The sequence below is a fragment of the Halichoerus grypus genome, chromosome 10 (genome assembly GCF_964656455.1).
Source record: "Halichoerus grypus chromosome 10, mHalGry1.hap1.1, whole genome shotgun sequence".
NCBI classification, from domain to species: Eukaryota; Metazoa; Chordata; class Mammalia; order Carnivora; family Phocidae; genus Halichoerus; species Halichoerus grypus.
Genome location: NC_135721.1, coordinates 118,272,434 through 118,296,067, shown reverse-complemented (window position 1 = coordinate 118,296,067; position 23,634 = coordinate 118,272,434). Strand labels below are relative to the sequence as shown.

Genomic DNA, 23,634 nt, shown 5'->3' with positions numbered 1-23,634 from the left:
CCGGGGGTTCAGAGAGATTTCATAAATCGCAGAGAGCCAAGGAGAGGGAGCCACGATTTGAAAGCAGGCCAGACTTGCCTCCAGCTTGTGCTCTTTATTACTCTTGTGACCAGGTAGGATATGTTAGCACATCTCCTAATTGAAAACCAGGCTTGTATTCACGGCGTAAATCCTATTTGTTCTTCTAGACCACCGGTGGGTACACCGTGGCCCGCGGCTTGGATCTGGCCTGCTGCCTGTTTTTGCAAACCAAGTTTTATTGGGACACAGCCACGCCCACTCGCTCACTGTCTGGCTGTTCTCTGCTACAGCGGCCGCGAGGGGTATTCCCGACGGAGACTAGATGTGTGGTAAAAACCTAAAAGATCTGCTCTCTGGCCCTTTATAGAAAAGGTCTTCCGGCCCCCGTTTTTGGCCGTAAGCTTGGTGAAGACAGAGACCGTGTGTTTTCTTCTCTTTGACCCCCTCCTCCCGCAGCACCAAGCCCAGAGACAGAAGCCAGTGCCGGACAGTCAACTAGCAAATTGAGATCGAGGTTTGTTGAATAAATGTGGAACTCATATAGCGGCTGGGTGGTCTCTGCTCCCATCTCGATAAATATTACGCACCAAGGACGTGGCAACACAAGGCTTTAAGCGCACATTGTCTCACTTCTGCTCCCGTAACCACAGCAAAGGACACGTACGACTAAGCTCATGTTTAATGCTGAGCAGGGTGCTTTGAGCTCTGTGGTGACCGGACGCGGCTCACTGAAGTTTATTCTAGAGGCTGCCCAGAGTAAGGCTAAGGACAGCTGCGAAGGGGACAGGAAAGGGCACAGGAAGGAGGAGGAGAAAGGTGGGGAAGGCGTCCCACGGTCAGGCGTGTGTTCAGGTATCCCAGGATCCCCGGTGACGAGTGTCCATGTGGAGGAGGTCCTCATGGGAGTGGAGGCAGAGTGACCGCAACCTCCGGACCCCCCCAGGGGCAGGGGCAGGCCCAGCTGTGGTGTCATCCCCTCCTCTAGCCACGCTGCTCCTTCCTCAGTGTTCAGCCTAATCAAGGTTGGCCCCCAAGAGCAAGAAGTTCTGGAGAGGAGGCAAAAAGGACAGACAAGAAAGATCATTTTCTGAGCTGCAGAGGACAGGAGTTTCCTGAAAGAGAAAGCTTCAGTGGGAGAGGCAAGTTCTCACTTGACCCGAAAACCAGGTCAGTGCAAAAACCCTGCCTTCAGGCCTGGGAGGCCTTTAGAAAACACTGTCCCTCTTAGCTGCCTGACCCCAGGAATTTATTTGCATTTCCCAATAGTCTGATTTCTGGAAGACACGCATGAATGTCACTGTCCTCCTCCAAAAGTTGTTTCTCCCAGGAGAACAATGCACGTCTGGGTGCTGCCTGAATTTACTCCCCTCACATCATTAGTTTATGAGGATGTAGTCCAGGATTACCCTAGAATGTGCTATGGACAGTGAAGACGTTGGTACCTCTGGAGTTATAGAGTGAACTGTCATTGTCCCTGTCCCTGCTCCTGATGTGTTGCTTGCCCTAAAAGGCCTGGTCAGTTTTGCTCCAGGACCAGGCCTTGCTGCCGTGGGTGGTAAGGCTGACTGGTGGCCCCTTGGACCCTCTCACACCACCCAGGAGCATCTGGCTCATTAACCCAGAAGTGGTGCATCTAATCTGACCCCTTCCTGCCACACATGGCTAACGGGCCCTGCACACTGTTGATATTCAGTTGACGTGATTGAACTGAATTACTGGAAACTGAGCTTACGTGGAAGTCAAGATTCCACACAATCAACACTTGCCATTTGTACTCCAAAATTTAAAACTAAAATATTTTTTCCGATGAACATTAGGTCCAGGATGTGAGTGGGAGTCAGGGGCTCCCCCTAATGCTACCAGCCCTGAAGCAGCCCTCCCAGAAGGTCTTAGAGCTCCCCACCCAGACCCCATGTCTCACTGACCTCGTGGACTCGGAGCTCCAAACTGTTGAGGTGGGTGTCCCTTGGCAGAGGGAGAGGGAAGCCTTCCTCAAGCTTTGCTGGAAGATAAAGAGCAGAGAGACATGGGCTGGACGGGGAAGGCTGGGGACACACGCTCATGGCCAGTGAGAAGGCAGGCTACTTCGAAATGTGGTCCGCTATTGGATTCAGGGCTGGTTTTCTGTTGGGGGGGGGCATGGAGATGTGAATGCCTGGTAAATGCAGCTTCTTCAGGAGGGGACAGATGTGGACAGCCAGCCTCCCTCAGCCAAAGGGGCCTGGGATGGGGCATGCAGTGCTTCTGACCAGACACTCATCCCAAGGACCACCATCTCCTCCCCTTTGTCTTTTCCAGGACAACTGCCCTGCTCTTATCTCATGTGGTAAAAGGCAGATGGTGAGGCCAGGGGGAGAAGGCCCTGGCATGGGAGGAGGTCAGCCGGGTTCTCGGGCAGCCACCGTGCCAAGCACTATTTCCATCAAGGTCACCTCGCAAGTCAGTGACCTAACCTGGACCAGAACCCAGGGGTACTAACTCCAGGTGTTCTCCAGGTGCAGCTTGGAATGCCCCTCCCTTGGCCTAACTCCCTGTGCTTTGGGACTCAACTTGACCCTCGCCTCCTGGAAGTCCGGACCGACCTCGGAGTCATGTTCAGTGCCCCCTCCTAGCTCCTGCAGCCCCCTGTGCTTCCTGTCACAGCATTTATCACACTGGTTGTCACTGCGTGTTCCATGTCTCCCTTCCCAACAGAGCGTAAGCTCTATGAGGGCAGGCTCACAGATTGCCAGGACCCTAGCCGGGGCAGAAGAGGGGCTCAGCTTGTTGACTGACTGACTGATCCATGAATCCTACAGAAAGGGTAGAATTGAACGTTTGCATGGGGCGGTCAGTAGCAGCTATTCTTTTTTTTTTTTTTTTAAGATTTTATTTTATTTATTTTAGAGAGCGTGTGCGAGCAGGGGGAGGGGCAGAGGGAGAGGGAGAGAGAGAATCCCAAGCAGACTCCGCGCTAAGCGTGGAGCTGGACGCGGGGCTCGATCCCAGGACCCCGAGACCATGACCTGAGCCAAAACAGAGAGTCAGACACTGAACCGACGGAGCCGCCCAGGCGCCCCAGTAGCTATTCTTACCGTTGAGAGAGGGGTATAATGTGTGGAGCGCGTAGTAATTGAGGATGGCTTCCATCAGCTCCACCTGGAGTGGGGGGCGGGCAGAGTATAGGGAGCAAACGAGACATGCATGAAAACAGGAGTCTGAGGGAACAACGTCTCGCTGGCCCCCCGCCTCCAGAAACACCGACGTGCCAACCCACTTACAAAACGGGTTGACTGCGACTGTCACCACCACAAGTAGACAGCTCCTTATCCACAATCTCCTCAACTCCAATCTCTGGACTTCAGTTTCCATCAGTAGGTACAAGCTCATTTTATGGCAAAATATGACCTGAATCACCATGGGGATATTTAGTGTTTCTTTATTCCACTTTGTGTGGATAGTTTTAAATTCTGTTGCAGAAGTATTAATGTGTCTGATTATAGAGTGCTGCCCCAGATCCTGCTGGAAGAGTTACATCACATATGGTGCATGCTCCAAATTACCTCTCATAAATTCTTAATTCTGAAGCCCATCAGCCCTGAGGGCTTTGGGTAAGGTATTGTGCACCCGGGCCACTATTATTACAATAGTACATAAACTGAGAGCTTACTACGTGTGAAGAATTTTGTCAAAGTGTCTTCCTAAATCCATTGCCCCGTTTCATGTTACAGTTCCCATTGGAAGTGGCTGAAGTAGATATCATGTATTCCCATTTTACAGTCAAGGAAACTGAGGCTCAGAAAAGTTATTTTCCCAATGTCACACAGTAACAAGTGGCATGGCTGGTATCAGATCCCAGATCTATCTTCCTTCAAAGCTCGTGCTCTTCATGTCCATGTCCTGTCTCCCCGTTAGCCCTCAGGCAGTGCCCTTCTTAGATGATTAACTTTCAGACATGGCGTCCACTTCTGCAAGACTGCACCACAGTCTTCTCAGGGGGCCTTGGAGCTTCTCCTGGAGCCCCCTGAAGCCCCGTTTGGAGAAGATACCCAAGAGGTGCTGGGAGAAAAGTACTCACGTTGATGAAACGGATGTTGGAGTGTTTCAGTTCCAATTTCAGCTTACTGCGTGGAGAAAGAGAAGCATGGGTCACCCCAAGCCTGCTGCATCCTCGCAGTTACCCCAGTGGGGAGTACAGAGCTTATGGGCAAGGCCATTTCTGGGGGCTGGGCGCCCAAGGGTTCCTCTGCAATGGGGTGCTTGTGCATCTAAGGCTTTCAGCATGCACAGTGATTTAAGAAGAAGTGACATTGTTGCAACTTATGGTTGCTGAGCATCTTCAATAACTGAAATACATTAGAATGGTATAAATATTAACCAGAAAAAGTGGGATGCAAAAAGTCGTGCTCTGTACGTCCAGTGACGTAAAAGTGTATAAAAAAAGGCTGGAAGGAAACGTGAAACTATTAGTGGTGATAGTCTATGTGGCAGGGTTATGAGGGATTTTTTTTTAATACTTTTGCAATTTCTATGCCATGAGCACGCATTATTTGCATAATGTGGGAATAGACAATAACAATGGGAGGGAGAGCCCCTGAGTGATGCTGGCAAACAGCTGGAGGGAAGGAAGGCGGAGTGACTCAGGGGACCTCTGGTGTTGTCCCTATGGAAGCCAAACCTGAATCCCCCCCCACTGATCCTCTTGGCTGCTGGCCTGGCTCCCTTGTTCAGGAATTCTAACTGCCCTGGACCGATCTTTTGCTCTCTGCTCATGGGGCAGAGTAGTTTTGCTAATTCCTCGAGAAGACCACCTTGTGAGGTCCCCCTACGTCCTCCTCATTTTGCTGTCTCTCCACAGTCCAAGCTCTCTACTGTCCTCTCAGATACTGCAGACCCCCCAAGCCAGGCTGAGGCATAAACTCAAATTCTGGGACCTCCAGAAAATGCCCACAAGCTCACCATTAGCTTCTCTTTTTAAAGATCTCTTAAGGAGATGTTCATTTTAATGGAGTCAGTGCCCTCTCTCGGCCAACAGGTATCTAACCCTGAGGCCAGGAATTAGTTCCTCTAATTCCTCTGCACCCACTGCACCTGTTCTCAGCCGGGGGCAGCACCCAGAGTGGGTGAGACATGGGGCACAGATGAGGGCCCCAGAGAAGGACAGCCCCTGCTGGCGGTATAATCCCTCCTGCCCACTGGCTCCCTGGTTGAGTGAGTATGTGCCGACTGGGTGTCTGGGCAGCAAGGAGTGGCTTGGGGGGCACCTTTAATCCTCCATCTAAAATCTCCTCCCTTTCTGATATGCAGTACTGACAGGTTTTTCTCAATCTTATATGTCCTCGCAAAGCCCCACGTCTTCCAACCAAATTATGGCTCCTCAGTAATCCCTTTGCAGAAATTCATCTGCTCCACTGGAGCATTGTCAATATGCCTTTCCAAAGGGGCATCCAGATTAGAGGATAAGCCAGCCCCAGTGGAGATCTCTGTCCCCAAGGGTCAATGCCAACCTTATCAGAGAACAGGCTAGCTGCTCTGGTCGCTGCTGGGTTATCCCCAACCTACCCATTTCCTCCCCTCGCCCGTGGCCTCTTACCTTCCTGGGGTCACTGAACCAACAATCCTGTCGGAGTTCACATTGATGGTGGCGGAGACGTTTGTTGTCTAGAAAAGCAAAAGGGGATAACCCAGACTCTCAGGGGACGTAGAAATCTTGTTGGCTCCCAGTCCAGGAGACAGATCTTCAGAAATAGAAACCATGGCCAGATGTAGGACATGTGGGTGAAAAGCAGCTACCCAAGGATTGTGGGCTGAGGATGTGGGATGTTGGTCGCTCCACAGCTAACTTTAGGAAAGGTGAGCTAAGGTTTTAGAGGTTATAATGGAAGCATCAAGAAGGGCAAATAAGCTCAAGCTAAAGACACAGAGCATTCGAATAGGGAGGCCGTCCACCAGTAAACATGACTGAGCTTTGAAGCATGCTACTAAGAGAAGTACAGAGAGTCCCTGAGCCTTAGGGAACTTTAAAGACACCACCAATTGACAGCTGGGTGTGAGGATAAAGCCTGGCCTGTCGAGGAGTGGGGTTGAACCAGATGATTGAGTTTGGGGAATTTCCAGACATTATGTCTTTGAGTACTTTTTCCAGCCACTCCCAGTTTCTCCCCGCCTGAGACTCTGAGGACAGGAAGATGAGATCTTTTGCTGTGGTCCCATCGAGTCCCTGAGGCTCTGTTCATTTTTTCAGGCTATGCATTCAGATTGGATAATTTCTTTTGTTCTGTATCTTAATTCATTTGTTCTTTTCTCTGTTCCACTGACACCCCCAGCCGGGACGTTGGGGCATGTTGTTACAGCCTCATGCCAGTGTAAGTCTCGGATCCCCAGTCAGGCTTTACTGGCCTGGGTGGGGTTAGGGCCATAGCTTTTTCTCTGGTGTTTGGCTTTAGTAGCACAGTTATTGATTGTCTACAAGTTTTCTATCTTACGAGGTTGCCCCTTTTTTGGTCCTTTGGCTAGAGAGAGGAGGATGTTATTGGGGCTCTTTTTTGTTCATGCCTGTTGGTGTTTCTGGGTTGCCCCAAATTGGAATATGCAAGGCGAAAAGAAACCCCAGGGAGCTCATCATCATGTTATTCCTTAGATCCAGAGGCCCCTGGCTGATCTACCTTTTTCTCTCTGCCTTTCAGAGTTTTCTTGTTTATTTTATACATAATGTTTAAGGTTTTGGGTTGCACTCAGCAGGAGTAGGGAGGGAAATGGACATCTACTCAATCTTCCCAGAGGAGGAAGTGTTTTGCCCATTTTGAAATTAGATTGTCTTTTTTATGACTGAGTTGTAAGAGTTCTTTATATATTCTGGATGCACGTCCCTCCTCATATATACGATTTGCAAATATTTTCTCTCATTCTGTGGGTTGTCTTTTCACTTTCTTAAATTATGTCTTTTGAAGCATGAAGTTTTTAACTTTGGTGACGTCCAATTTATCCATTTTTAATTTTTTTGTTCATGCTTTTGAGTTGTATCTAAGAAGGCTTTGCCTAACCCAAGGTCATGAAGATTTAGTACGGTGTTTTTTTCTGAGAGTTTTGTGGTTTTAGCTCTCACATCTGGGTCTTGGGTCCACTTGGAGTCAATTTTTGTGTATGTGTAAGGAAGGGGTCTGGTTTCATTCTTTTGCATGTGGATATCCAGTTGCCCCAGCACCATTTCTTAAAAGCTTGTTCTTCCCCACTGAATTGTCTTGGTCCCCTTGTTGAAAATCAGTTGACTATAAATATGGCGATTTATTCCTGGGTTCTCAATTCTAGTCCGTTGATCTGTATGCCTATCCTTGCACCAGTACCACACTATCTTGATTATTATAGCCTTATAGTAAGATTTGAAACAGGGAACTATGAGTTCTACAATTCATTTTTTTTTTCAAGATTGTTTTGGCTATTCTGGGTCCCTTGAATTTACATATAAATTTTAGGATCGGCTTGTCAAAAAAACCAGCTGGAATTTCGAGAGGGATTGTGTTGAATGTGTAAGTCAGTTTGGAGTGTATTGCTGTCATAAGAGTTCTTTACATGTTATACCTTCTTTAAAAAGGTAATTTAATGATTTTATTTATAACAATTTCAGAAGAGTTATGCTTTAGATTAAACACATTTTTATAGCAAATGTAACAGTGAAGAAGCTAAAATCGTCCAACTTAGTTGGAGTGAATGACTTTTAAGGTTTCTTGCAACTCTGACAGTGTATGATTTGATTAAGTATGCTCTTGGGAAGCCTGGCTGTTCTTGCCAGGAATGCAAGTTTCCCTCACTCTGCGGGCAGGCAGAAGTAGTCTCCAGCATCATCAGTCTCCCACTCCTTCAGTGGAGAGAGGGGCTTACCCAATGGCAGATGTAACCCAGAGATCAGACTTACCACCCTGAGCTGGAAGAGTGGCTTGCGGTCAGAGGAGGTGGGCAGGAGAGCAAAGACCTGGATGTCTATCACCGGCGTGAGGGTCACACTCCCAGGGGTGAACGTCAGGAATGGAGCTGATTCGGGTGACGTTTCAAGCTCTAGCTCCATATTGGGGTGCAACCTGGCCAGCTGGAGAAAGAGGGCAGAGGCTCAGGGGAGGGCAGGAGAAAAGTCTCTGCACAGCTCACTGATGTGCAACTACAATCTCCACATTTGGTCTAGGTCAAGTTCTCTGTTATGAGTGTTCAGAGGTCTTACCTGAGGAATGATGGCCCGGAATGAACTGGTGTGCCGGTGGATTGGAGAGTCCCGGGGAATCTGCAGTAGAAGCAAGAGGCTACTTGAGATGCGGGGGACATGGTAGCTAGAGATGTGGACTTTGAGGTCAGACAGCTTGGGTTCAAATCCTACTCTCGCCATTTTTTAGCTGACTCCTTGTTGGCAAGCTTTGTTAGGTTCTGCATCTGTAAAATGGGGATGATAATCATAGCGCTCACCATGCAGCATGGGCAAGGATTGAATGAGACAGTGCATGGGTAAAGCGCTAAGCGCAGTGCCTGGAATCTCAGTAAATACTTAGTTACTGTCTGTTTTTGCTATTTATTATTTCTTAGGATGCTCCCCTCAAGAGCCAGTGAGAGCTCATAACCACCACAACCTGGATTGAATCTACTTCCAGATATGGCTGCCCCCCAAACCTTTTCTCACCCTCTTTCCTGGTGCTGCTCTCTACCCGCCCCTCTGACTTGCTGACCTCCCAGCTTGGCGAGCCCTGCCTGCACCTGCGCACAGCCCACCTTCCCTGATCTCTCCTCCCTCAAGATCCCCTCTTTACCTGGGCTGCTCCTATAGTGCTTGGCTGTGGGGGTGCGTGGCTCAGACCTCCCTTCAGGGGGTCCCCTGCGAGCAGGGCAGTTGGCTGAAAGCCATTCATGCTGGGGCCTCGCTCTCCCAGACAGCCCCCAGTCCCTGACCGAGCACAGCCGGGGTGTAGCGCTGGAGAATTTTGTCAGATCACGGGCAGGATCAAGACTATGAGCCAAACTGAAAGTCACAAGCCTTCATTCACTTATTGTGATAGTGTAAGCAAGAGGCTAAACAGGAAAGGGTACCGGCCCCCGCTACTCCGTTTCCCCTGTGGCCTGGCACCCGTGACGTCAGATGCATCAGCAGAGGGGAGGTGGGGTGGTCACCATATTGCCAGAGGAGCCCCAAAGAAAAGGCTCCTGCTGTTTTATGGACTCAGGGGGAGGAGGGGGAGGAGGGCTAGTAGAATAGGATTGAGTACCGAGTCAGACTGGAGAAAGCTGTCCTCCAGGCCCCAGCAAGGGGGTCTCAGCAGAGGCACCAGAGCAGTCTCATCTGGGGACCCCCCACTAGCCCCATCCATAAGGAGGCCTCTGAACGAGGTGTCCAGGCTTGGCATGCAGATAAGCCTAAGAGCACCGCCAGCCCCAGCCTGAGGAGGGGATGGGGCAGAGGCTTGAGTCCTTGACCACAGATCCCTCCAGACACTGCCGAGCACTGGCCTGGCAGCAAGTCTAGTCCGGGAGGACCCGCCAGGTCAAGGCTTCGCAATTGCCTGTGGTCAGGCTGGAAAGATCACGCACGGGATTTTAGCCTGGGCCGGGCTCGTCCAATTTCTGCCTGCTCCGGAGCTCCTCTGAGCAGCAGGCTCTGCTCTGTGCCCTCCCTCAGCTGAGCAGAGCCTTCTCAGACCTGCGGGGCGGCTCTTCTACCCAGTGTGCTTGCCTTCCCTCTCCTCCACGGTTTCAGGACTCCCCTCCCACTCCTCCTTCCTCTCCCCTTTATCCTTCGCGGGTGCTCCCGTACTCCATCTCTTCCAAGTCTAGTGCCGCCGTGGCATCTGCTGCTTGGAAGACCTGATATGATACCGCAGAACCTGTTGTAGTTTTTTAATGTATTGCCGATAATAGCTAATACGCATCATGCATCAGACACCAAGCTCTCATCAGACAATCTCTCACACGATCCCTGGGGACTAGGCACTGTTGAGATCCACATGCACAGCCTGGATTTGAACCCATATTTGTCAGGCTTCAGATTATACATTCTTTCCCTTGCTCCTGAAAACCCCCAAGCTTGGTCTACAGTCCGGCCTGACGCTCTCTCCTGGGATTCCACCAACCCCCCCCCCCCTCCAGCCTTCTCCCTCCCCTACTCACGTGGCGGTTTTGGATGGTGAAGTTCATGCGCCCAGCCTGGTGGTAAACCCGGCTGGCTGTGTTGAAGACATATTCAGAGACAGCAAAGTAGACCATGTGGTCGTGTTTCTCGGGCAGCCTGATGGGCGGAGCATCGAAGGGGGCTGGGGAGTGCCAGTTTTGGCCAAAGAATTCACCCTGGAGACAGAAGGACACATCACCCACCCAAGGTTCCTACCAGAGAGGGTACCAAGAAGAGACGTCCAGGGGAAGCCTGGGGAAGCCTCCTGTGCCCTGCATGGTGGTCCGGGTGGTGGTTCCTCTCTAGAATGTGGGCCTGGGGCCCACTTCTGGTCCCACAACATTTAGACCCTGACAGCTGCCTGAAAACCCCCATCACAGCGTCGGCTGGGGAGGTACGTGTTGTGCTCTCCAGGGCTCAGGATGTGGCCTGGTGGTGGAAAGCATGGACTCTAGAGATTAACTGTCACTTCCTAGCTCTGGGACTTTGAGCAGGTCCCTAGCTCCCTCGTGCCTCAACCTCTTCATCTGCAGAATGAGGATGATGCTAATGGCTTCTATTTCATAGAGGTGGCATAAAATTTATATAAGTGAACGTTTGTACAGATACTCAGCATCTGGCACATAGTAAGAAGCATATAAGTGTTCGCTAAGTAAATAAAATTGGAGGAAGATGGCATTCCCGGACCTGCTCAGTCCCCAGGGAACTGTGGAAGAGACTGGAATAAAGAGGGGGCATATTAGTTTCCTATTGCTGCTGTGGACACTGGCCAGGGATGGGAACTTAGGGGCAGATGGATTAGAGAAGGAGGGTAGGAGCCAACTCTGGGAGGTAGTACTGATTTTCTGCCAGTCTTTAGCTCTAAGTTCCTTTCTCCACAGAAACTTACCTTGAAGGGTGTGTCTAGGACTTGAGAAGTCACTTGGGGAGCACCTACTAAACTGTAGTCAATGCTGGCAACCTGATCAATCATTGAGATAACTGTGGAACAGGAAAGAGAAGTGTTATGAATAGAGTAGTCAAACACAGTTGAGTGAGTTGTGCACTGCACAATCCCTGGGCTCTCCTTTCACATGGACTGTTGTCTTTGGAGAATGGAAATGGGGCTGGGGCTCATCTATGGTACCTTCAGTCACAAAGAGAGTGCTGTATTCATCCACTCATTCATTCAATATCTACTGAACACCTGCTATATGCCAGGCACAATGCAAAGGGCTGATGAAACAGCTGAGTGAGAGAGTCAGAATCCCTGTCCTTTGACAGTCCAGGGTGTGGGGGATGGGGAGGAAAGGGAAAGACAATCAAATACTTGAGCAAATTAATGTAAAATAGCAACTCTATTAGGTAGCATAAATCCATAGGATGATGTCAACCATATAACAGGGGGTGGGGAATGCAACCTGATTCAGACAGGGAGTCAGAGGAAGTGTTGTTTGGGCTGTGATCTGAAGGATGATCTGAAGGAGGAGTGGGTGTTGACTGGGTGAAGGGTGGTGGATATGGGGGAAGGACATTCCTGGCAGAGAGAATGACATGTGTAAAGATCTTGTAGCTTAGGACCATAGTAGAAGCATAGAGGGTGTATTAGAGGAATTAGCAATATTGGAGGCCTATAGGGACTGTGTGGCTGGCCACATTGCCAGACCATGCAAGGCCTTGTCACTCGAAGTGGGGCTCAGTGTCCTGAGAGTCAGAGGAGTCTTCGATGGGTTCCACGAACAGGGGGAGACCTGACCTGATGTGTGATTGTAAAAGGTCCCTGTGGCAGCCAGAGGGACAGGGCTGGGAGGATCCTCGGCCTTATGCAGGGATTTCAGAGCATCCCTGTTTTGTTAAAGCAGCCAGGAAAGAGCCAACACGTGCTTCTCCCATGTGCTTGTCATCCTCTGTCCACCTCGAGCTCCCAGCATGTTTCCGAGTCACGACGCTCAGTCGCCTTACTCCCGTACCTCCAGAACAGACCCCCAAGAGAGGTGGTCACCCCAAATCCAGCTCCGTAGGATGGAGAGGTACTCTATGGGGAAAGTTCTCCTGGGGCTCTCGAGAGGATGGTGGTGATGGGTCTGGGGGTAGCAGGTGTCATGGCAACTGATGGCACCCAGAGAAAGGAGGGGGCCTCCAAACCTGGCAGACTCCGGAGATAGGGCTCCAGGTGAGAGGTGGTTGACTTCCTGACCATTTCGCAGATCTGCCGAAAGTGGGGGACAAAGTCAGGTGAGTTCCCCTCTCCCTCTCTCCTGGGCCCTGCCCCTCCCCCACCGCCCTCCAGGAAACCTGGCTTTGCTCCTCACCCTGTAGGCGGGTGTGTGAGGGGTGGAAGAGCACGTTGAAAGGGAGACGAGGCCACGACCTCCGTCAACACACAGCGCTTGGTCACTGTCCCATTTGGGCTGGGCCACATACATGGGCCCAGCTTAGGTGCCTAGACTTTTCTGGAACCCACATTAAAGGTGAATGGTGGCCAAGTTGGCACTGCTCTGGGGTCTGCTATTGTCATGGTCCTCAGTTCAATATCTTGGCAGCTAAGTGGCAAGAAGTATAGCACATAAACACATTTATTAGAGGGCCTAGGGGCAAAGCAGGAGAGTTTCCAGGTGTAGGAGGCAGCTCTTGAACCAGAGGCCCCATCACCCCCTTCCTCAGCCCCTTCTCCTTTTCCTGTTCAGGCTCCTGGCTATCTGGGAATAAGGGATCCTAAGGAGCGTGGTGCCTGGTCTGCAGGCACTACTGACTAGGGCCACCAGAGGGCCCCAAAACAAAGCCAGAAGGACCGTTCTCGGGAGAATCCCATTCCTCAGCCGGCCACCAACCTGCTTTTCTGTACATCAAGAGTTCTGGCTTGGGAGATCCCAGAAGTCCCCTGTCTTGTGATTTCCTAACTTCAGCTATTCCTATACCATCTCTATGACTTTACCTTTCTCACCTATTCACTTACTTACCAACTATTTAACATCCAGTGGCCTTTTAAAAATCACATTCATTTAATAAAAAATACAGGAACTTGGGGCGCCTGGGTGGCTCAGTCGTTAAGCGTCTGCCTTTGGCTCAGGTCATGATCCCAGGGTCCTGGGATCGAGCCCCGCATCGGGCTCCCTGCTCTACGGGAAGCCTGCTTCTCCCCCTCCCGCTCCCCCTGCTTGTGTTCCCTCTCTGGCTATCTCTCTCTGTGTCAAATAAATAAAATCTTTAAAAAAAAAATTAAAAAAAAAATACAGGAACTTTATATCACTTGTCAACGGAAAACTGGCATCTCTTGGCATAAACACGATATAACTGGGGGTAAAAAGAATACAAGAGACTGAAAAAGCGTCCTGGAAGCCAGACTAGATAGGGTTGCCTAGTTGGATAATGCCCCTTTTTTGTTAAAAGTGTTTAGGATACATCGGCCCCAAACTGAAACTTCCCAAACTGAAAAAGAAAGAGAAAAAGGACTGCAAAGGCGATGGCTTGTTCATTCTGTCATTCTGCATGATGCAGCACCAAAGCTCCACATCACTTAAAATCAACACTTCTTTTGGGGGAAGCTTCCCCACTTTGGGAACCAATGTTTTGTGCAAACACCAAGCCAGCCTGTGTCAGGTGGGCCTGACCTGGCCTCTCCTGGGGCACAAGGTGAGGGCAGCGCCACCCAGGCCGCCAGCCCTTCGGGGGCCTGACTTCATCAGCCCAAGTCCCCTGGTCAGAGGTCCTTCTCTCTTCATAGCCCTCTTCGCACTCTCAGCCCCGTGAGGGCCACAGTCAGTGCCCCCATCCCCTGAAACTGACAACTCCTCGGGCTCAGCCTCTCTGACACGCACCCCATCCCCCCATGGACACAAGGTATCCAGAGTTTTCTGGACCATGTTTCCTATATTTGTAGGGCAGAGACCACAGTTTGCCTCTGGCCTCAGCCTGTTGCCCAGGGCTACTGGGGCATAAATGACAATGCAAATAACCTCGCGCCATTGACTCTGTCCTTCCTCTGTATGAGGCACTCGCCAGTGCCTGTGTGTATGATGTCATACAGTCCTCCCAACAGCCCTGCAGGGTAGGTGCCGTCGTTCTTCCTGTTCTACAGACAAGAATCCCAAGGCTCATAGAGGGTAAGCCAGTTAATCACGGCATCACAGCCAGCAAAGGGGCAGAGCTGAGATTTAAACCCATGACAGCAGAACCCATGTGGGCAAGAGTGAAGATTCTAGGAGGTGAAATGCGGTGAAGAAATGACTCTGCAGTACTGGTGAGTGCTCTGAGCACAGCTTGTGTGCCAGGTGCTGCTAAGTGGTTATCGCATCAAATCCTTGCCAGCCCCCTTCAAGGTAGGGGTCCTTGTCCCCATTTTACAAATGAGTGGAGTGAGGCTCCAGGGGGTCCATCAGTGTGCCCAAAGATACACACCAGGTAAATGGAAGAGGCACTCTTTGCCTCTAAGCCTTTTTCCAGAGGTAAGAGGCCAGCCCCACTATTGTTCTCAGTATGGTGCATTTTGGGGGGGGGGGTCAGTCTTATTTAAGAAATATTTTCCTCTCCTCAAAGTGAGAAAGATATCCTAGATTTTCTCCTAAGAAGTTTTGGATTTGTTTCGGCATTTAAATCGTTAGACCACCTGGACTTGATTTTGTGTATGGTGTGAGGGAAGGATCCAAAGTCACTTCTCTGCATCTCTGTAACATTATCTACAACTAGATATCAAACACTCTGCCAGTTCCAAATGCCAGTTTAGCATATGTGGTCATACAAACTTGGGAAAGCCTTGAAGTGGGCCTTTGCACCATGAATGAAGCAAGTTTTACTAAGCAAATTCAATTGACAGTGTACTGAAGAGACAAGGCTGTTTCCAAATATCAAATATGTACATGCCAATGATCCTTGTATTAATCACAAATCTACTTATCCTTTTGTTTACCTTTTGTTCCAAGATATTTTTGAAATTATTTTCAATTCTTTCATGGAAGAGGTTCAGGATCCAGCTGGAAGAAAGAGGAAAGAGGATCAGGATCCACTTTATGATTAACTAGGGCTCCCAAAGGGAGGGCTACCCAGGGATCTGACCTTCCCCCATGTTATCCCATGAAGGGACCCAACCAGATGGGGAACTCTCGTATGCTGTTAGTGGGAATGTCAATTGGTGCAGCCAGTATGGAAAACAGTGTGGAGGATCCTCAATAAATTAAAAATAAAACTACCATATGATCCAGCAATTCTACTTCTGGGTAGCTATTAGAAGAAAATGAAAATGTTAATTTGAAAAGATCTCTGCAACTCCAGGTTCACTGCAACATTATTTATTATAGCCAAGATATGGAAACAACCTAAGTCTTCATCAATGGATGAAAGGATAAAGAAAATGTGGTACACACACACACACACACACACACACACACACACACACACACACAGAGGAATATTAGACAGCCATAAAAAAGGATATCTTACCATTTGCAACAACATGGATGGGCCTTGAGGCCATTATGCTAAATGAAATAAGTCAGACAGAGGAAGACAAATATCACATGATCTCACTTATATGTGGAGTCTAAAAAAACCCCACAACAACCAAGCTCATAGATACAGAGAACACATTGGTGGTTGCAGGGGCAGGGGCCGGAATGGGTGAAGGAGGTCAAAAGGTACAAACTTCTAGTTATACATAAATAAGTCCTGGGGATGGGATATACAACCTGGTGACTATAGTTAATAATACTGTATTGCATATTTGGAAGTTGCTAAGAGTAGATCTTAAAATGTTCTCATCACAATAAACAAATTTTGTAACTATGCATGGTGACAGATGTTATTTTTATTTTTTTGACAGAGAGAGACACAGCGAGAGAGGGAACACAAACAGGGGGAGTGGGAGAGGGAGAAGCAGGCTTCCCGCCGAGCCGGGAGCCCGATGCGGGGCTCGATCCCAGGACCCTGCGATCATGACCTGAGCCGATGGCAGACGCTTAACGACTGAGCCACCCAGGCGCCCCTGGTGAGAGATGTTAATGCGACTTATTGTGGTTGATCATTTCACAGTATCTACAAGTGTCCCATCATTGTGTCGCATACCTGAAACTACTGTGGTGCTGTATGTCATTTATACCTCATTAAAGAGAAAGAAGCGGAGTCAGGCCTATTCTTTATAACCTACAAAATCCACAGAACAACCTCCCTGGCAGTTTAGCAAGTAGTCACTCACTCATTCATTCAACAAACATTTACTGAGCTCCTCCAACCAGCTGAGCACTGAGTTAGGTGTTGAGGGGACACTGGTGAATAAGCTCATGGAGCGCATGATGTGAGTCTAACCCACTTCAGGTAAAGCTGCCCTCAGAAGCTCTTCCCCACCACAGATAGCGCTCGGTGAGAATCGTGGCCCAGAACAGACATCGCACACTGTGTTCTCAACTGGGGTGAGGGTAAGAGGTTGTGGAAAATAAGTGAACTAAGTTAGTGGAATTACGTCTGGTAAAATTTTCTTCTCCCACAAATTTTTCTTTACCATTCCATACTTGCTGATTGAGGGATGTGCATTATAAATGTATGTATATTATAAACACATGCAGTAAAATTGGACACAAGTATTTTCTGGGGTTCTGCAGAAAACATCTTGAACTTTCCAGGGTTCTGTGCCCTGAGTCAGCCCAAGACTCATAGACTGGCTGAATGTTGGACCCTGGGTGGGTCTGAATGACCCCGACTTTAGAGACCATGGCTGGAGTCCCTGACAGCTGTTGGTGGGGGTGTTGCTTCTAGAAAAGTCTGTCCCCTCCAACATCTCTGGGTACCCTTCCAACATTGAGCTGAAGTAGAACAGATTGAAGCAGTAGGAAACTTTCCATGGATCACAGGCTACATGAAGTCACCCTGGCCCCATTCCTCCGCTTATTGCCCAAATTCAGTCCAATCTCCTAAATGTGCCTCAGGCACTTCCCCCCACCTCTGCTGCCATCACCTGCCCCTGGAGCATCATCATGTCTCGCCTGGACAACTGCCTTTCCCCTCTTGGGTCTCCCTCCACTCACTCTGCCCTGCTCTAATCTCCTCTAAAGGAAGTGATCTTTTACTGGAGCCAATCTGATTATATCCCTGCCTTTCTTAAAATCCTCCAGTGGCTTCCCCCTGCCTCACTTCAGGATAAAGACTAGAGTTTGGCTCCTGACTATTCTCTTCACTTTTTCTAATTAATCACCACCCCGTCAGGTACATTGACTTCTGCTTGCTTCCTGGGAAGCCCAGGCTTTTCATGCCTCAGGATCTTTGCACATGCTTCTTCCTCCACCAGAGAAGCTCTCCCCTCCTCCTCTTGTGCTAAAATTCAAGGCTCATTTCAGATATCCTTTCCTTGAAGAAACTGTCTCTGCTCCAAATGTTAGGTAAACCCTCTACATTCATAACATCTGGACTCTCTCCTTATAAGCATGTTATCACAACTATGTTGAAGATAATTAAATATATCTTCCCATACTTTATGTCTCCTTCCCCCACTAGAATATACATTGCACCAAGGTAGGGACCCTGTCTCTTTTGCATCACCTTATATTCCTAGCATTTAGCTCAGGATCTGACAAATAATAGGCATCAATAAATATTTGTTAACTGAATGGCTAAGGCTAGCAATTCCCTATTTTGGTCAGGACCCTGGGTGTTCATGCTTCTGTGTCCATAGCAATAGCTCCCAACTATGCAGCTATCACCACCCTAACAAACTAGCGAAAATGTTTTTCTGGCTCCCGCTGTGTCCATTTCCACGGTCTGTGTGTGTGTGTATGTGTGTTACCCACACAGAATTTCATGGCTTTGCTTCTGAGAAATGGGGCATTACGCTCACCCAGTTAAAACAGCACAGTGGTTTCAAGCTATCCAGTCTCCACTAAAAGTTTCCTTTTCCAAATGGCAGCCTTGAGTTCAAAGGCTCTAGTGTTGTGCAGAAAACATTTGTCAGTTGAGTAAATGCGCAGCTAAGTCTCTGGGTTCCCCAGAATATAAATTCCCCTGAAACTGACAGGATTAGAGGACCCCACCTTTCTGCTGACATTTCTCCCCCCAACACGGTCACCCAGCAAATACATGTCCAGCAAAGAGGCAATTGGCTATTTGTTCTGTTTGCCCCCCGCCCCCCCCCCCCCCCCCGCTGAGAGTAGGGAGCTATCACCACCCCAGGAAGGGCAAAGGGAGAGGGAGAGAGCGAATCTCCAGCAGACTCTGTGCTGAGCGCTGAGCCTGACATGGGGCTCGATGCAGGACTCAATCTCACAACCCTCAGATCATGACCTGAGCTGAAAACAAAAAACAAGAGCCGGATGCTCAACCGACAGAGCCACGCAGGTACCCCAGCGGACTTTTTCTTAAAGGGCCAGACAGTCAATATTTTGGGCTCTGCAGACCACATGGTCTCTGTTGTAGCTACCCCACTCTGCTGTTGTAGACTAAAGCAGCCGCAGACGGCATGTGAGAAGGTGAGCGTGGCCATGCTCCAATGACTTTATTTATGAAAACAGGACACAGACTGGTTTGGCCTGTAGGCCTTTAGTTGGCTGACCTCTGATCTTCATGCACCTTAAATCTTGCTCTTATGCCCCATCAGGAGCATCCCTGGGTGAGCCGGATGCCGAGGCGTCTCTGACAATCTCCAGCAAGTGCATGGAGTCGCTTACCTTAGCTGTCCGGAAATGTCAACACTGATGTGGCCAATGGAGTTGCGGCAGCGGGACACGGAGGCAGTGGGCCGTCCAGACTGGTCCTTGCCCAAGTTCAGAGAGACTGAGATGGAAATGCCATCCACATTCACATCGAAAGTACCATCTAGGGTGCTGGTTGGGAGTTATGGGAAGCAAATGGTGTATAATCAGTCACCTCCCGGAAGAGAAGCCAAAAGACCAGTCCCCGGTTCCCTACTAACTAGCTGTGTATCCTAACTGAGCCTCTACTTTGCAGCCAGCATTTATTAAGCATCTGTTGTATGCCAGAAAAGCAAACTGCTAAATGCCTTACATCTGTTATTTTACTTAATCCACAGCTGGATCAATGAGGTGGGTTATTATTAATCCTATTTTACAGATAAATAAATGGAGGCGTGGAGATGGTCAGATTTCGTTCCTTTGTAGATTGATTGAGAGACATCCTAACCCAAGTACTACTCACATGAAAGCCTTTTTCACCTTCCAGTTCCCACTGACAAACACGTAGTTATTGGACAGGGAGGCTCTGACCCCCTGCCTTGGGCGTAGCCTCAAATCCGAGTTCCTGAGCTCAAAGTAATGGATCTTCAGTCTGGGGAAGGAAGGCAGAATATCAAACCCAGAAAAGCCAGGCACATATTAGTCCTCCGAGCGAACTCTCTGGCTCTAGAGTTGTTAGTGACTTTCTGTTGTTGCTAATTTCTGGGCTGCTTCAGTGTTCGCTATTTGGCTTTTTGGTTGTTCTAACACCTTTCAGGAAGATTCCCTGTATTAGATTCCCCCCACTGAAATTCCTTGTGTGGATTCTGCTTTTTTGGCTGGTCCGTGATGGGTATAGTCACCGTGCCTGGTACACTCATCTACATCAGCCCCTCCTTGTGGCCATTTGAGTTTGTGGCTCTTGTTGCATCAACCCTCATTAGTTCACTCAACAAACATCCATTGAGATCCTGCCCTTGAAGAGCTCACAGCTGGTGGTAGACCTGGATGTGTTAACAAACCACTGTGGCCTAATGTGAAAACCAGAAGCAAGGGATGCTCTAGGGCTGTGGGAAGGGCCCTTGACCTCTAAGTGGCATGGCCTGGGTATTGTGTGTGTGTGTGTGTGTGTGTGTGTGCAAATTTAAAGTAGCTCTTTTTTGCTCACTGCCTTCAGGAAATTATCCTGAGAGACTTTGGGAGGATTCCAAGAGGGAGCCTTTTCTATCAGGGATGAATAAATGATCCCCAAAAACCTATTATGGACCCTTAGGGGCCTGGGGAAGAAAAATCCATGCAATCAAGGAATGGCTAAAGAAAGAGTAAGGTGTGAGGACTCTAAGATTGACTGTGTAAAAGCTACAGGGAGATTAAGGTCAGTTAAGCCTTATGCGGAGGGAGATGAGGAGCTGGGACTGGTTCACCAGGACCAGGAGGCCAGCTGCTTTATTCCTCACTAGGGTTATGTGTGGATGCTATCCTCAAGAAGCAGTATGCAAATAAAGTACGTACAGGTTCCAGAAAAACTTAAAAGTCCTTCATTACAGACCCTTAAAAGGCTTTGGAGGGATGGATAGTGTATCTCAAGCAGGTCCCTCATCTGAGCAATCAGGAGAGTAGCCAGGGGTCTCTGGCAGAGCAAAAATCTAGGGCTAGTTTCTGCAGGACTGACCTCAGGGCCTGTGAATGGTTTCTAAGGCTCTCCCTCCCATCCTGATGATTCAAGAAACATATAGCACCTTCCAGAAGCCCCACAAGAGCTGGTCATGATCCTTTTGCCTTCAATCCAGGTGATGATTCCATGTTTATCCCCCTCCCCCAGGAACCCAGGCCCCCATTCTGCCTCCTCCACTGCCCCTATGGTGGAGAATAGAGATCTTACCTGTAAAAGTCATAGCTCACACTTTTAATCCAGCCGACTTTGAAGCTTCCTGAGAAATCAGGCAACTTGATTGTGGACAGCTCCTTCTTCAGGATGGCTACTCCGAATCGGCGGGCTGAGGGGAAATAGTGGGAGGCAGCTCATGCCGTGGGAGGCAGCCAAGCCCAACAGTCGAGTGGCCGGGCTTTGAAATCACATGGACTGGGATTGAATGTAGGACTTGCCATTTCCTCTTGGTGTGCTCCCAAGCAAGACTCTTAAACTCCTTGAGCCTCACTTCCCCCCAACTGTACAATGGTCATAGTGATGATACCAACCAGAACGTGAGAATTAAATTAGATCATGAACTCAAAGTGTCAGGTAAATGGCAGGCATTATTTATCTACTCGACAAGATCGTGGAAGCAATGATACAATACGGTGAGGCTCTTGAGGACGCATTCCCTGCAGCGTGGTCAAACCTTCGGGTTTTTCATTATTACCAGGGCCATATGTTCACAATGCAGATTCCCAAGCCTAGCTTCAGTTGACAGGAGACGGATATTTGGAATCTGTATTTTAACTTATGTCCCGGCAATTCCAGGGTGGTCCACGGACCCCCTGGGGAAAACGCTGGTCTGGTCCCGTCCCTCACCTCTGATACTCAAGACGAGGAAACTGCAGCCCAGAGGGGGACATATCCAAGGCTTCTGAGCCAGGCAGGGGCAGAATCCCAGCCTGTGGTCCCTTGTCCTGGTTACCACACCACTCTGGTGGGCAACAGTGGACACCAGAGGAATGGCTGACACCCGCCCCCCCTTACCATATTCCAGGCCTTTTCTGGTGATTCTGGCCACGAACCCAGGATTGGATGCCCCTTCTTTGAACCCAGAGACCTCTGCCAGCAGCAATAGGGCGACTACCACACAGTATGGTCTGGCCATCATCCTGTCCTCAGCAACGTCCTGGGCAGAGGTTGCTCTCTGTAGGAGCCTCCCTTGCTGAAGGTGGCAGCAGGGCCGGGGAGCTTATAAAGCCAGTGGCCAGATGAGGAACTGAGCCCGTTGGGAGAGAGGGCGGGGAGGTTCTAGGTTTTGAGGCAGCCCAATTTTCAGCAACTTGAGATGGGGAGAAGGTTGCTTGTGAAATTGTTGGTGGTTTTATTTCTGGCCTGAGGGTAGCGGAAGTGGGGCCGCCACGCCCAAACTCTTCGTCTTCCAAGCTCTGCTGCCCGGTGCTGCCCCGGGAGCCTCCCCGCAACACCTCTTTCTAGCGGAACACCTCCATTCACTCCCCACTATCTACAGACTGAAATGTAAACATCCAGCGTGGCAGCCGCGGCCGCCACAACCTGGCTCTGACGCACCTCTCCAGCCGGACCTGCCACCAGCCCAGGTCCGGCTGACCTCGCACTCTGGCTCCCCTGGAACCCGCCGGTCCCCACTTACACCGTGCAAGACCATCAAGACCATGTGCAAGTCAGCCCACACGGCCTGACAAATGGATTCTGCAACTCTCGGCTCCGGACGGCTCTGCATTTTTTTCTCTTGCCTACGTTGTTTTAAATCAACTTTATTAAGGTATAATGTGTATGCAGTAAAACGCAGACATTTTAAAGTGTACAGTTCAAGGAGTTTTGACACATGTATATATCCGTGTAGCCACATTGTCATCAGGATAAAAACATTCGCATCACCCCCAGAATCTCCCTCGTGCCTCTTCCCAGCCGATCTCTGATCCCACCTCCTACCCCGAAAACCACTGACCTGCTTTCTGGGACCATCCACTCATTTCGCCTGTTCTAGAACTTCGTGCGAATGGAACCATACAGCGCCCGTCCTGACCGTGATGGCTGCCTTCTTTCACGCAGCATTATGTTTTTGAGATGAATCCATGGTATTTTATGTGTCAATAATTCACTCCTGTCTATTGTAGAGCAGTGTTCCACACAGCCGCTGGATCGATCCTTTTATTGTATTGCATCATATCTTTAATTTTCTTCAGATAGGAAATACATTCACGATGCTCAACAGTCAATCCATGTAACGAGACGTACAGCGAGCAGTCTGGCTCTCAACCTTCTTTTGCATCCTGCCAGCTTCAATCTCCTCCGACTCAAATCAACATGAAATTCCACTGGGGTAAGACATCCAAGGTACCTTGACAGCTTACATCCTAGGGCCCATGGGAGCCCGGAGAGGGAACAATCAAGACAGGAGAGGCACTTAGTCTGGGTTTCGAAGTACTTGCAGGAGTTTGGCAAACAGTCACAGAGAGGAAAGGTATCCTGGACACAGGGAACAGCATGAGGCAGGGCACGGAAGCCTGAGGCAGCCTTGCACATTCCGGAAGGCTCGGGGAACTGTAGGGTGAGGGGCAGGAATGGACTAGAGCGTGGTCCAAGAGTAGGCACAAACATGGGCGGAATCTCCTTTTGAAGGGCCTGGATAGCCAGTCCTGGATAGCACCCCTGAACATGAACATGGAAGAATTTTCATTTGCCCGTCATTGATAATCTCTATGTTGTGTTAAATCCTCCTTTTCCCCTGGATGGGGCTCCTTTCATGACATCTCAGTCATGATTCAAACATTTCCATCATGTTCAGTTTAATTTAAGACTTGGTCCTGTCCGTGTCAACCTGAATCTCATATTCTACCACATAGTGTTTTCTCTCTGCCCCATGCAGGCGTCTGGAGGCTCTCACAGCTTGGAGCAGGCAAGCACGTATGTGCCCGTGCATGCACATACATGTCCACATGTATGTTGGTACATGAGCATGTGTGCATGTGAGTGTATCCGTGCGTGTGTGTGCATGTGCTTCCATGGGTATGCTTGTGTGCACGTGTGTGTGCATGTAGCACTGGTTTTCTCTTCACCCACCCCTCCCTCTTCCCTGCTCTGACCTGTAAGGGAGGAGGGAGGGGCTACCGTTGGGCATTGGAAGTCCTCTTTGTGTATCTCAGGGGTGGTGAGGTGGCCCATGCTGAGGCTCATCAGCACTGACC

General features: G+C 49.5%; 1 protein-coding gene and 2 long non-coding RNA genes across 13 annotated transcripts in view; 2 read left to right on the top strand and 1 right to left on the bottom strand.

The window, feature by feature from the left end:
- The window catches only part of LOC118541775 (uncharacterized), a 38,813-nt gene extending 19,614 nt beyond the window's left edge, over positions 1-19,199 (top strand). For 7 of the 9 annotated variants that reach the window (XR_013442038.1, XR_004920257.2, XR_013442037.1 and 4 more), the window contains 2 exons: positions 189-1,188; positions 1,839-1,960. This is a non-coding gene — a long non-coding RNA (uncharacterized LOC118541775). Of the gene's footprint in view, positions 1-188; positions 1,189-1,838; positions 1,961-15,935; positions 16,101-18,695 lie in introns of those variants that run through there. The other 2 variants (XR_004920249.2, XR_013442036.1) reach the window with 2 other exon arrangements.
- Positions 1-23,634, top strand: part of LOC144379288 (uncharacterized) — a 1,054,371-nt gene that overhangs the window by 822,495 nt on the left and 208,242 nt on the right. The gene's annotated exons all lie outside the window — the stretch shown is intronic.
- Positions 683-21,655, bottom strand: LOC118541773 (lipopolysaccharide-binding protein-like). The gene is made up of 15 exons (XM_036101592.2): positions 21,452-21,655; positions 20,651-20,765; positions 19,253-19,381; positions 18,766-18,921; positions 15,027-15,090; positions 12,266-12,329; positions 11,031-11,122; positions 10,141-10,317; positions 8,213-8,272; positions 7,913-8,083; positions 5,594-5,661; positions 4,079-4,124; positions 3,096-3,159; positions 1,947-2,023; positions 683-1,067 (listed from the first exon to the last, which is right to left on the bottom strand). Exons 1-15 carry the CDS (start codon positions 21,573-21,575, stop codon positions 1,035-1,037), a joined length of 1,440 nt encoding a protein of 479 aa, XP_035957485.2. The 5' UTR covers positions 21,576-21,655; the 3' UTR covers positions 683-1,034.